General features: G+C 34.3%; 1 protein-coding gene across 5 annotated transcripts in view; it reads left to right on the top strand.

Annotated features, from left to right (window-relative positions):
* Positions 1–14817, top strand: part of LOC145686719 (uncharacterized) — a 327737-nt gene that overhangs the window by 301238 nt on the left and 11682 nt on the right. For all 5 annotated transcript variants that reach the window (XM_081760336.1, XM_081760319.1, XM_081760328.1 and 2 more), the window contains one exon: positions 1734–1920. In XM_081760336.1, the coding sequence (XP_081616462.1) occupies positions 1734–1920 (187 nt within the window). The remainder of the gene's footprint in view (positions 1–1733; positions 1921–14817) is intronic.

Below are 14817 nucleotides of genomic sequence, written 5' to 3'. Positions count from 1 at the left end.
AAAACGGTGTTTGTCTACCACAAAGGCCAACTTGGTGCGAGCTGGAGTCTAATCAGAGACGAATGCACTAGAGGCGAGCTCTCTACCACTAAGTCAGAACGGCTCCAAAAATACACTTTAAAGTAAAACAAACATAATTGGAATCCCTGGTCGATTGGAGTTTGACGATCCTTTTCAACATTGAGGCTATATGAGACAGTAACCACTTCTTAAACTGCAATCGCAGGCAGTACTTTAACAACAAGCTCCACCGATGATTGAACCCCTTACTGTATGCACAGAAAGGAAGCATGTTTGCTAATTGGGACCTCATTCTGTAGTGGCTTGCATCAACGTGAAGCAGAATTTGCGTTTTAGTTTCTGATAATCGATATCAAGTACTGATTGCAAGAGTGGCGTCAGTAACGTAAATTATATATTTTGTTATCTTCCATTTTCTGCAATATTTTCCACAGACTTATCACCGGAATTCTTAAAAAGAAATACATTGCGTTGCGGTCTTCAAAGTTCGCAAAGGCAGATTACAGAATGAGGTCCTTCGTCACAAATGGTCACGAAATGAAATGGAAAGTACTTTTCAGTGGAGACTATAAGAAATGATTTCCGCAAGTTGAGTATCGGCAGTGAAAAATGCCACAGACGTAGTACATAACCAAAATCAATATCAAGATGTCTTCTCCTATGCCAAAACTACCATAATTTATGTAATGTTACCTAAACTGTTAAAATCAAACAGGCTCATCCGATATAATCTGTGAAATCGCAAGATAAAAATAGATACAATGAAATACAGAGGTGGCTCCAGAGTTGTATGAGCGTGTATGACGCTAAATGGATAAAGGAATTGGTGTTTCCTTGAAAGCACTATGAACCATAAAGTACATAATGATATATTAAAGTATTGGCGGGATAATTACAGGATGAATTTTGGTTATTCAGATATTGTCGTGTAACAGGCATTTCTCATGCAAATCCAAGTGGATATTTTTATTATTCTTGATGATTTATATTCTAAGTCTGAAGCCCTGGACAAGGGTAGGATAAGTCCAGAGGATGTCCTATGGACATGTTCTACGTTGGCAATACTGCACAAACGAGGGTATTTCCAAACGTTTCCGGCCTGACAGTGAAATATCTCGCCGCTAGTAATAAGCCGTGCATGGTTTATAGTGCCATCTATTTAAGAAATAATATATCAGTTTAAACTGTCTATCTGCATATCAGTTCGTTTGAGACAGTCATTTCAATCAGTTGCTTGCGTTGAGTTCGCTTACTGCATGACAATGCTCCAGTCCACATGACTGTTGTTACTAAGGTTGCAGTGAAAGACTGCGGCTTTAAGAAGATTCAACACACACCGTACAGTCCGGATTTAGCACTGCATTCTTGGAACTAATCCGTAGTCTTGTGGATGGGAGAATTGTCATGCAATAAGCTCAACGCAAAGCGCAAATGACAGCCTCCAATGAATTGACGTAGTTAGATGGCTGAAACGGATACATCATTTCTTCCATAGATGGCACTGTATGCCATGCACGACTTATTACTAGCGGCGCGATATTTCAGCGTCAAGCTGTTAGAAAACTTTTAGAAGTACTCTCGTAATTTTCTATATTGTTTATTCTCTAGACTTCAATAGACTCTAGACTTTTTGTCAGATTGTAGTAATTTTATGCCTGAATACGGATATTGATACACAAAACCTTATGTTTCCATTTGTTCTTTTCTTGCAGATGCCATTCCCGATGGACGATAAAGTTCAACCGATGAATGGCCATGTAACTCAGAAGAAGGAACCGAACAAGAAATACCGTTGGTATGTGGGAGCTTTAGTTTTCATCTTCGCGACTACCATCTATTTTTTCGATTTAGGAACTTATTCTACATACCAGATACCGCATCCAGGCAATTTAGTTGTAGGTGAGTGAACTGCTAAGAGTTTAACATAATCTTGTCCTTTGTGGTTCTGTGTTTTACGTTTGACACCCTGGTTCTGTTTTCTGTAACTGGATTCTTTGAGCTTCATATAGTCTGCACGATTAGTGTTCCTAATTTGTTTTTAAGTGAATTTAAAAAAGGAGAAGATTCTCAATTCGATTCGTTTATATATGTGGTCCCGGGTTCGATTCCCGGTGGGGACATTCGGTCAAAAAAGTGTAACACGCTTTTTCAGGCCAGCCACCCTGAATGAGATTTTCCTGGGTTTTCCTCATTCACACCAGGCAAATACCGAGGTGGTACCTAACTTATAGGTCCCGGGCCGCTTCCTTCCTTCCCTTTCCCCGGATTGTGCGCTCGCCGAGGGACGTCATCCCTCAAAACGTGACGGGCTAAATGGCCTTAGATGCCGAAAGCACAGAAATCTAAATCCTAAATCGTTTATATATGTGTATGTTGTGGAAATGTTCATGCATAACTTCGATATAGATGCACCGATTTTAGTGAATGATTTTTTATGAGAAAGAGTATACTTTCTCGGTGGTCCCAAATAAATTCGTTAGGATGTCATGAAAGTCTTCGGAGAAAGATCATAAAATATCTAAACGGATGCAGTGTGAAAACCATAATTAACCAACTTCAATATGTGTATGTTGTGGAAATGTTCACGCATAACTTCAACATAGGTGCACCGATTTTAGTGAATGACATTTTTATTTGGAAAAGTATACTTTCTCGGTGGTTCCAAATAATTTCATTAGGATGTAGTAAGAGTTTTCGGAGCTAAAATACCTCAACTGGTGCAATGTGAAAACCATAATTAAATTCAATATGTGTATGTTCAAGTGTAACTTCGACATATCTACTTCGATTTTGGTTGTTCTTCTTTTGTTTTAAAGAATTTACGTACTTCCCTTTTGGTTTCATGCAAATTTCATTAGGACTTAACAATAGTCTTTGGAGCTAGAACATGAAACTCCTCAACTGCTGTCAATGAAAAATGCTATAATTGTGTGTATGATCACGCTTAACTTTGACATAAGTGCATCGATTTTAATGATTTTGTTTGTTTGTTTGATAGATTATATTTTCTCAAAGTATAAATTTTATCAGGATAGTCTTTGGAGCTAGACTATAAAATATTTTAATGTATGCAGTATGAATATCTTTATTAACCGACTTTCGTACGTGTTGGTTCACGAATAATTTCGACAGGTGCTCCGAATTTGATGATTCTTCTTTTTTAAAAGAATATATTTTTTTGGCAAATTTCATAATGATTTCATAATAATCTTCGGCGATACACCATAAAACTCCGCAACTGCTGACAATGTTAATACTATAATCGTGTGCGTAATCTCTCATAACTTTGTGAGGTGCATCGATTTTAATTATTCTTTTTCCCTCTTTTATCTAACAAAAATTTTTTTCTAATATTCTCACGTAAGTTTCATTATAATGTAATTGGAGTCTTTGGAACTACACCATAAAATATCTTAACAACAGCAGTGTGAAAGCTGTAATTAACTGACCTTGTGCTAATTTTAATACTTCTTTTGTTTAAAAGAATATACTTTCGGGGTGATTTCATGCAAATTTTATGAGGATTTAAGAGTAGTTTTTGGAGCTAGACCAAGAAACTCCTCAATTACTAACAATAAACTTGCTCCTGTTTTTGATCACGCATAATTTCAACTCAGGTGCACCGATTTTAATGATTTACTTTATGTTTAAGAAAGTATACTTTTGTGGTGGATTCGGGTAAATTTCATTAGGATTTGATGATAGTTTTCGAAGCTAGACCACTAAATTTCACAACGGCTGACAGTGTCAATACTGTAGCCAACCAACTGCATTGTGTGCATGTTCACACATAATTTACCAGTTTCTAACCGACTTAAAAAGAGGAGGTTCTCGATTCGATCCGTTTATATATATATATACAGGGTGTTCATTTATTATGTAGCCAAAATTCACGGGTGAAATCCTCTCACCTCAACAAATAAAAAGCTCTTATGAACATAGGGCGAAAACTGTGTCGTTTCAAAGTTACGCGATGCCGAAAACGAGGAAAGTGTAACTTTGAGGCTGCCTAGCTCGAAAACTATAAGACATATTAAAGGCAGTTAAAGAACTATCACAGGAACTAGTACACTCCCTATCTAAATATCTATGTTTCAGAGTTAGGTCATACCAGCACAACAAATTTTATAGAGGGAGATTGGGTATCGCAACCCTGATATAAGCACGGATAGGAGAAATGAAGATATGTTTTGATAGAAAATGGCTAATTATCGGTTTATTAAGCTGTTGTGTCATGTACATGAGTATTATCTTTTGTAAATTACACCTTATCACTAATTTTAATATCAGCAATTATGCAACCACTCATAACACAGTTTAACATCAAAGAAAAGTTGTTGATAACATTTGCAAAAAAAGTTCCAACGGTAAAAATCATTTGATAACGGTGATCTAAGCAAGGTACTTTTTTTTTTTTTTTTACCAAAATACCTTTTTTCGCGATTTTCCCGCCTCAGATACATGATGGAGACGTGTGAATACTACCGTTTGAAAATCTGTTCTATTGTAAAGAGAATGAGGTACAAAATATTACTCTAGGATAAATAGGGATGTCTCAGGATTTTTTAAACCTGAGATCAGGTTCTTTTGCGGTAATCTGGGCGATTATGGGGATCATTTGTAAATATTTTTCCGCCGTTACTATTCAAGATAGAAGTTTGAAATTTTATACACACATTTAGTACACTCCTTAGTATTTTTTGGTTGATTTTCGGATCTCTGCGTTAACACAGTGGGTTCAAAATTTTAAAAATCCCGATTCAGAGAAAAATCCAGATTTCTCTCAAAATTTCCCTCCTTAGGTACATGATAGGGAAATGTGAATGGTACCATTTAAAAGGCTTATCTATTGCTCAAGAAAACGAAGTATATATCATGGTCCTACGATAAATAGTTATGGTGATGTAGCCGCTTGACTGAAAGTCTATAATTTACCTTTTTAAAAAAAGCCAGAATTTAAGAATTACAGAAAGCTGTGAAATAGGAAAATAAGTGGAAAGGGAGTAAGTGAAATGAGGTGAAGAGGAGATATTGGTACTTTTGTGAGAGTAAGGTTAGGTTTAATTGCAAATTAACATCTTTAGAGAAAAGTCAAATTGCTTCGTTTTCTGACGTTTCATTTCTTTAAATAGACACATTTTCTAACACATTAAGACCATTCTATTATACACTATTTCTTTCAGGATCAAATAAAAAATGAGTTGCAGATTCCAAAATCACATTGAACTCTGGATTACAAGGAAAAAAAGTTATGCATGCAAAAGTTAAGCAATTTATGTATAGAGATCGTAAGCATAGTAAATAAACCTTGTGTTTGGTAAACAAACCTAGTATTCTTGTATTTAGTGCACACACCTGCACTTGTTTCATCTGAATAGACTCATCTGGTGTCGTCCTGTAGTAAGCGTGTTTTCAGTTTTGCTATAATTCTTGTAGGCAGTTTAGTTGAGTATAACACATGGTGCAGTGCGTGGCGTTAGATATTTTGGCATTTTATGTTCATTTCACGTGTGGTATTACTCAAGTGGGATCAATGTAGGCCTACAGATTTAATGAAATGGCAGATATACATCTTTTATATGGTAGTGCTTATGGGGATCCACATAAAATACAATGACTATATCATGAATACTTTCCGAATCTTGTTCTTCCTAACCGTAGTACTTTTGCTGCTATCGATATGGTATGTGAGTGTTACATATGATTCAGTTGGGAGCCCTATGACAGTCTTGACTCCTGATCAAGAAGAGAGAATTCTTCAGAGAATTAAAGAAGATCCTTCTACCAGTACAAAAAAGGGCTAGAAATGCTAGAAAGTATTTCCCATGGGACCGTGTGCAGAGTGTTTCGCGAACATATGTATCCCTATTACTTGCAACATGTGCAAGGAATAGAAGAAAGAGATTGTCTTCCGCGGAGACGCTTTCACGAGTAATATCTTAATCGGTGTGTGGAAAACCCTCTGCTTCCTTCATTAATCATATTTACTGATTAGCTTGGCTTGTCATGAGGTGGTGTTGTCAACATCCATAACGAACACCAATGGTCAGAAGAAAATTCTAACGCAAATTTAACCTACCCGATACCAACTTCAATTTTCGATTAATGTGTGGGCAGACATTGGGGGACGAACTTCTAGGGCCATAAATTTTTATCAAAACGCCTCACAGGTGCAACATACCTGCAATTCCTTCAACAAAATCTTCCGGAACGGTTGGAAAATGTTCCTTTCTCGAGAAAGTTTCAAGTTTTGTTTAAGCGCGATGGTGCTCCACCACACTTTCTGCGAGACGTTCCTTTATTTCTTGATCAGCATTTCCAAGACAGATGGATAGGGCTAGGAGGACCCATACAGTGGCTCTTTGCTCCCCTAATCTACATCTTTGGATTTTTGTTTGTGCGAAAAACCTCAAAACTATACTGTACTTAACACAAATATACGAAATACACGAATTGGATCAAAGAATTCGTAATAGATTTACAATGATTCATAACACACCTATGCGTTTCAATCGTATGTGAATCACTGTCAACTCGTTCAGAATACTGCATTGAGGCTGACCGAGGGCACATCGAGTATATTATTATTGTTATCTGTTATAATTATTATTGTTATCCGAATTCTTGTTCAGCGTAGTACACAGAACACAAAAGATGTACAGTATACTCTATTAATAGTACGTAAATACGGTGGATGACTTCCAATTAATGGGTTTACTCGAGATCTCTCGTTTCCTCCAACTTTTCATTCTATCATTTCTTTCATCATCATTTACTCGCAGTATCTACCATATCTACTGTTATTACAAAAAGCGAGATGTTAGTGAATGTACTATGCTACACCCGCTCTTCAATAGTTTTTTTTGGAATCCTTTGCCCTGATGTTCGTTTTCACAGCATTTCGGATTTCTATATCTCTGCAATTATTTGTTTATCATATTTTGTTTGTAGGACATTTATCTTGCTTAGATCACTGTTATCAAATGATATTTAGTGTTGGTTTATAGAACTTGGTTTGCAAGTGTTAAAAGCAACTTTTCTTTGATGTTAAGCTGTGTTATGTGTGGTTGCATAATTGATGATATTAAAATTAGTAATAATGTGAAATTCACAAAAGATAATACTCATGTACACGACATAACAGCTTAATAAACCGATAATTAGTCATTTTCTATCAAAATATATCTTCTTTTCTCCTTTCCGTGCTTAAATCAGGGTAGCGATACCCCAGCTCCCTCTATAAAATTCGTTGCGCCGGTATGACCTAGCTCTGAAACATGGATATTTAGATAGGGAGTGTACTAGTTTCTGTAATAGTTCTTTTACTGCCTTTAATATGTCTTATAGTTTAAAGCTAGGCAACCTCAAAGTTACACTTTCCTCGTTTTCGGCATCGCGTAACTTTGAAAGGACACAGTTTTCGCCCTATGTTCATATGAGCTTTTTCATTTGTTTAGGTGAGAGGATTTCACCAGTGGATTTTGGCTACATAATTAAATGAACACCCTGTATATGTTGTATCTATATTCCCACATAATTTCAATATATGTTCACTGATATTTTGATGATTCTTTTTTGTTTGAAAGAGCATACTTTCCCAATGGCCCCACGTAAATTAGATCAGGTGTAATGATAATCCTTGGAACTAGATCATGAAACACGTCTACGGGTGCAGTATGAACACCAGAATTAACCGAATTTAATATGCGTATATTCACGCATAACTTCCATATGGGTGTATCAATTTTTATTTTTTTATTTGTTTAAATTGTGTATTCTTTATCATAGTCTAATATAAACATCATAAGAATCTAGCAATAGTCTTCGGACCTTGACCATAAAACTCCTCAATGGCTGGCATAATTAGCACCATAATTGTGTGTATGATTAGGCATAAGTTCAACAATACGTGTACCAATTTTGTTCCTTTACTTTTTGTCTGAAAGAGTATGCTTTCGTAGTGGTTTCATGTAAATTTCATTCGAATTTGATGATAGTCTTCGGAACTAAATCATGGATCTCTTCAACGACTGATAATGTTAATATCGCCATTAACCGACTTCATTGTGTGCATGTTCACGCATAACTTCAGCATAGCTGTACCGATTTTGATTATTCTTTTGTAGTGAATATATTTTCTCACAGGTTCCATATCAATTTTATCAGGATCTGATGACAGTATTTGGGGTAAGGCCATGAAACTCCTTAACATCTAATGGTGCTAATATCGTGGGTAAGTCACGTATAATTCCGGAACGTGCAGACCAATGTAAAATCATATATAGGATGTTACAAAAATGTCTGACAATATTTTGAGAACAGATTCGTCACATCAAAACAAGAAAAAAAGTTTATATGGACCTGTGCTCAAACGTTGATAGTTTCGGAGTTATAGGGTGTCGAAAACACGAAACAAGTGAACTTCAAAAGTTTATCAATGAGACCTATCGTAGTCAGGTCAAGACATCACTGAGGAACTGATATGTGAACTATCCAAATGTACATGTTTAAGAATGCTCCAGTACTTGCACACCAAGTTTTAGAGAGGTAGGTAGAGTGTGATCAAGTACTCCCAAACAGCCTCTCTAAAAATGATTATGCAATTACTGGGGGATCTGAAAGATGGATATTTGGTTAGTTCACATACGAGTTCCACAGTGATGTCTAGACCCGACTACGATCGGTCGTATAGTAGTGAAACTATGGACCTTTAAAGTTATTTTTTTCACGTTTTCGGCACCTTATAACTACGAAACTATGCACTTACAATCACAGGTCCATATGAACTTTTTTTTTCTTATTTTAATGTGAGGAATCTATTTCCAAAATATTGTGACAAATTTTGGTAACACCCTGTATATTTGATCACACATGTTTCGTAGGCTGACCCATGTTACAGGAATTTAGTGTTCCATCTTTAATGTAAGCATCTAACTTAAGTACTATGGTAACGAAAACAGTGGAAAATTATAAACTTAAACGAAAAATAACCGGCTTCAAAAGAGTACTAAAAAGCGAAACTAATATTAACTAAGTTTTAAATACAATAAAACGTTTAAAATAAAACGCTTAAAGCTAGAAAACTTTCAAGTTGTGCTAAGCCAAACAAACTAATGCTCCATAAAATTACATCTGAAACTATGCTATATTATATAATAATTAATTTGTTTGGCTTGGCACAGGCTTCAGCAATTGTTTTATAGAAAACAGTAGTAAATTATTTTCTGCTTTTTAGCACGTTATTATTATTATTATTATTATTATTATTATTATTATTATTATTATTATTATTATTATTATTATTATTATTATTATTATTATTATTATTATTATACTTTCTACTTTTTAGCGTTTTAGTTGAAATCGGTTAATATTATTTTCTTTTTTTTAAGTGTTTATGATTATTCACTTATAGTTTCAAGGAGTATACTTTCTCGGAAGTTACATATAAAAATTTTTTTATCAGGATCTGATGACAGTCGTTGGATCTAGACCATGAAGCTCAGTGACGTGTAGTGAAATTTTTACTTTGGGTAAGCAATACAATAAAGCTTGTTGTCTATTTTCCCAATCATTAATGACCGGATCATACATAGAAGTTGGGGGTCTTTCTGTAGCTCCGAAAGTAGAACCTTGTGTTAGTGCTGAACTTTTAAATATGTCCTGGCCTTTAAAATTGGTGGTGGATATGAAACTCTTTAATATCAAGATCATCTTAGCCTCAGGTAATTTTAGCCTCTTTCTCTCTGGCTCACATTTGCTTCCTGTAGTGTCTTCTCCTAATATTCTTCCAATTGTTCATATTTTTCTTTAAGTTCAGCTTTCAGTTCTTGTATTTTACTAATACAATAACCAATATCGTAGGATTTCTTTTGCAAGAGGGGAAACATTACATTAGTTAGAGGGAAAATGCTTGAAAATATCTTCAATGTAAAATTGAATCCATCTTTTTAGTGTAACTAAAATCCCATGAATATCAATTAATGTTGATTAATCTCATTTTTCACCTGGATATAATGAAATAAAGTCCTTGCGATATTCTGATACAGTACTAAGTAAACGAGGATTATAGTTCCAGCGCGTAGCAGACATTTTGAGCAGCCGCCTCCTAATTTCAGTACCCAATATATGAAACCCTTTTTGTGGACTTTGAAACAATGCTGCTATTCTATTTAATGTCAGGAAGAACAATATTTTTGATGTTAGAGGTCACCTAAGATAATGCAAGGTTTAGTTTATGAGCGAATCAATAGACGAAAATTGCAGTTGGTCATAATGTTCTAACCTTTGTTTGAAGCACATTCAAATGAATCGAAAAACCTGCCGCGCCATCATAACATTTTGCTACTTTTTTTTTTTTTTTTTTTTTTTAGTTCAGTTCTGCCCGTCAACTATCCGGCAAGACAATGTTGTGAAGGGTTTCATCTGTCGATTTTCGGTAACGTTAACGGAACCCGTAGATCTTTTCACAGCTGTCCCATCGAACCTTGCGCAATGAAATACACAAGGCAATGAACTGACATAAAATTACTTATATCGATACCTTCATACAGGATTATCGAAACAAAACTAGTTTTATATATATATATATATATATATATATATATATATATATATATATATATATATATATATATATATATATATATATATAGGTTTTATATACATATAAAAACAACAATTTAGCAACATATTCTATTAGATGAGTTATAATCTACTGAACATTGGAATTTTGTAATTGGCTGGATAATAAAGGATCATATTTGTTAATTAGAGTTAGTAGTAATACGTAATTTTCTCTATTTGAATAGTCTGTACTCTCACTTTGACCCTGAGATCCTGTTCATGTTTGTCCAAGATATTATGGTATTGTGACTTTAAGAAATTCATTTAGGGAAGCCAGGTGGCTCAGCAATAAAGTACTCACATCTGATTCGTGGGGTGCCTGCTTTGATCCCAACTGCCATGAAGACATACACCGAGCGCGTGGGTTTTAATCATGGGAGGTTAAACTTTTCTTTAAAAAAAAAAAAAATAAAAATCGACTACTATAAAAATTCACTTATTGTGAGATAGGAAATGTTATTCATGACGATTTTCATGTAAATGTACCATTTTGGGTGAGAGATTTTTATGCATAGTCAATTTATAATGCACGAAACCAGTCTTCTTGCTTTCTTATTGAAGAAAATTTGAATTTACAGATGTTTTACTTTTAATACCCTTCGGAGTTGAAAATGTGTAGGAAGTTGTAATTCTGTTCTATTCGTACATATAAGCAAATTTGCAATTTTGAATAACAATTCGCAAATCAACTACGTTAGAAACAAAGTAATAATGGTCCTAGAATAGAACTTTGTGGGACGCCATATGCTTCATTCATTATTCTTTGGAAAAGGAAAGTTAAAAATATATGAAAGAAATTGAAATTGTTCTATTTATAAATGTGGTAAGGAAATGTAGTGTATAATCTCTTATCTTTGAATAGCTGAACGTATGAAACAGAATATAAGATGAAAAAACAACGTCTGTAGGTCTGACGTCATCGACAACCCACTGAAACTAACAAGGGAGAGATGAGGGCGCTTTTGAAGGCAATGATCTCAATTTCAATGTGAATAGTTGCTGCCACCCACAACTGAAACTGTCGTCTTCCACTTTTACTTGAGGAAAACTCTCATTTCTATGAATGGAATCGTTCTCCAACTTAGTAATTTGATTTTCCTTGCGTCAGAGGAAGATTGTGTTGCCTTCTTACTTTCCTTCCAGGAACCAGCTTGTGTTTCTAAGGTCAACAGATCCATCTTTTTCATATTATTATTATCTATTTATTCAATGAAAAAGAATAAAATTCAATATACCAGGTTGGGTTTCCAAATATACAGAAATGTAAAAGTACATTCAACACTACATGTTGCAAATCCACGGGTTCAGTGTATACAAAATAAAATAAAATCTAAATTATCCGATGTAAATTAGTAGTCTAAATTTCTCTCAATTCATGTATTTTAATTTGTCCAGATTTCCCGTAATAGGTCTATTACTACACTATAGTAATATACCAAGCATTCCAAGATGATAGAGCTGCGAATTCCAGAAGTACCATCTTTTGTTCCTGGGCAACGTAATCCACATCTATGATTTAACTTTTGAACTCTGACACAATAAAGAAAAAGAAACAATGATTGTTAAAGATATTAAATTTTCGAATCCGAGACGAGATGAGGAACATGACAATTCTCGTCTTGTTTTCGAGACGAGAATGAAGAAAAGACGATAAATGTTACAAGTCTCGTGGATAATAATAGTTCATCCAAGTCATAGATCTCAAACGTTGTTTTAGGACTACATGATTCCTAGTATATAAAGTTCTAGGTATGTAACGATTGCACATTTGGAACGAAGCGATTTACCTTTATTGATTATTCATAGATTATTTGTTTTCGAGAACGAAGATGATATACAAATAGTTGAATTTCGCATATCAGCGAAAAGCATAATGCTTTTGAAAAATTGTGTTCGCAGAACAAAACCTCCTTCCTATTTCTAATGCTGAAAATGCTATTTTCCGTTGTTTACAATGAGAATTCGCGTGTCAAATGCTTTTCCAATGGTTAAATCTATGGGTATCCCGTTAATTGGTGTATTCCTCAATGGTATGTCCGATCGGGACATGCGATTCCTTACGACACTTAGCGCACAATCTCCAATCACTATGTCAAATTTGGTTAAGAGGCCTCATCACTGCGAAATTAAAATACCGCTAATTTTACAGTAAATATGTGATATCTTCAAATAGATAAAAGATAATCGATAATCTTGTGTCTAGGGAGATACAAGACCTCCCTAGACAATATAATTTTGCGTGTGATACCGTTATCATGACTCATTTATCTGTTTTCGATTTCCAGCCATTTAGAAATTCGGCATTTATTTTCGCGTTTCTAAATAACTGCAAACGGAAAGCTACTAGGTGACTCGTGATAACGGTACCTCATGCAGTATAACATCGTCTAGGGAGGTCTTGATCCACTTTTCGATTATCTTTTATCTATTTGAAGATATCACATAATTACTGTAATATTAGCGGTATTTCAATTTCACAGTGATAGGGACTCTTAAGAGGGGTTCAGGCATCTCGGAGGAGTATCTGGACAAAGGACAGTGGCGGATCTAGCCCGGGGTCGGTGGGTCTAGACCCCGACAGTTTTCTGAGTGACAAAAATAATTTAAGCTGCCATTTATATATTTTTTGGAAGTTTATAGTAAATTCACAATATACCTATCATAGACTGGGTTCTGGCAGGGCCCGCCAGTTTTTATCTTCTAGATCCGCGTATGTAAACGAACACCTAAGTTGAGGAGCTTCGCTACAGTGATTCTACTGTACAAGACTATTAGAAGAACATGCATCATGTACAATAGTGTCCGAATAAAAAGTCTTACAATAGACATATTTGACGTATATGTAAAACAATACTTTGAGAACATAAAATTATAAATTGTGTACACCCGTTGTGTTTATTATATAAAAACTATACATAATTAAGAGCATTTATCAACGTTTAGAACAGCGTTTCCCAACCGGTGTGCAGCGGGACAATAGTGTTCCGCGAATGGACTGCTGGTGTGCCGCGATGAAATCGAAACAAAATTATTAATTCTATAGCAAACAAATTGCAAGACATAGGGAAAAAAATGTATATTTTTGTATTTCACATTACTATGAATTTCTACCATGGAAAAAATTGCTGTAATTGTAATATATTATTCTACATCTATTACTGTGTAGCAGACAATGTTTCGGCTCGTACACATTTCCACGGTTAGCTGCTATGTTGCGCTTCAATTGAGAGTCATACTAACACCGAGAAATGGAAGCACTTGTACGTTACGCGTCAAGTGAACGTTCGTAGAACTCATTCGCATGTGAATTACAGAACAATAGTTTGTTCAACAGGTGTGTTTTGACTTCGATGCATCGCAAGCTGTGTGATTGCAATAATATGCACCGGTTTCGGTTAAAACAGCAAAGTTAAAAGTACAAGACATTTGTTTGTTCGTTCGTTATTTAGTAATCTTCGTTCTTAGTGAAAGGTTGGATACAGTTTTCGAAAAAGAAAACGTATTTTTGAAAATGTGAGTCCTATATTTCATTGCAATTGTTTTCTATTTTAAAATTAGAATAAAAAATAAGCATAATGAATTAGCATAGGGGAAAACCAGTGATCGAGCTTTCACCTCTGTGAGAAGGAGATCAGTAATCACAGAAAAAAAATACCATGGTATTTTATATTTACAAATAATAATAATAATAATAATAATAATAATAATAATAATAATAATAATAATAATAATAATAATAATAATAATAATAATAATAATAAATAATAATAATAAACTTTATTTTACGTGCTGAGAACAGCTAAAATACAGCACTTTGTCTTATTCTACATTATTTTAGCAATGAATATATAGTACTAGTAATAAAATTATGTTTACATCTATATCATAAATTATTAATAATAAAAACATTGACAGTGTAGTGTACGTCAATCATAAAAACAAGGAAGTGTCAAAAATTAAAAGTAAAAAAAAATAAAAATAAAAATAAAAACTACTAAGTTATATTTAAAATTCTAAAATAAAGTCATATTTTAAGATATGCATTCATTATAGCTTTCTAAAATCCTACAGATTAAAATATGTTTTCTATTATGCGGTTGCAATAAAATTTTTGCCCTTGTACCATATGTTGGAACTTTAAAATCAACATTTTTAAAAATGTAGTCTGAG

Source organism: Thermobia domestica, chromosome 1 (assembly GCF_964235325.1).
Source record: "Thermobia domestica chromosome 1, izTheDome1.hap1.1, whole genome shotgun sequence".
In the NCBI taxonomy this organism is placed as follows: Eukaryota; Metazoa; Arthropoda; class Insecta; order Zygentoma; family Lepismatidae; genus Thermobia; species Thermobia domestica.
The sequence above is the reverse complement of the archived record's forward strand: the minus strand, read 5'-3'. Positions and strand labels throughout refer to the sequence as shown.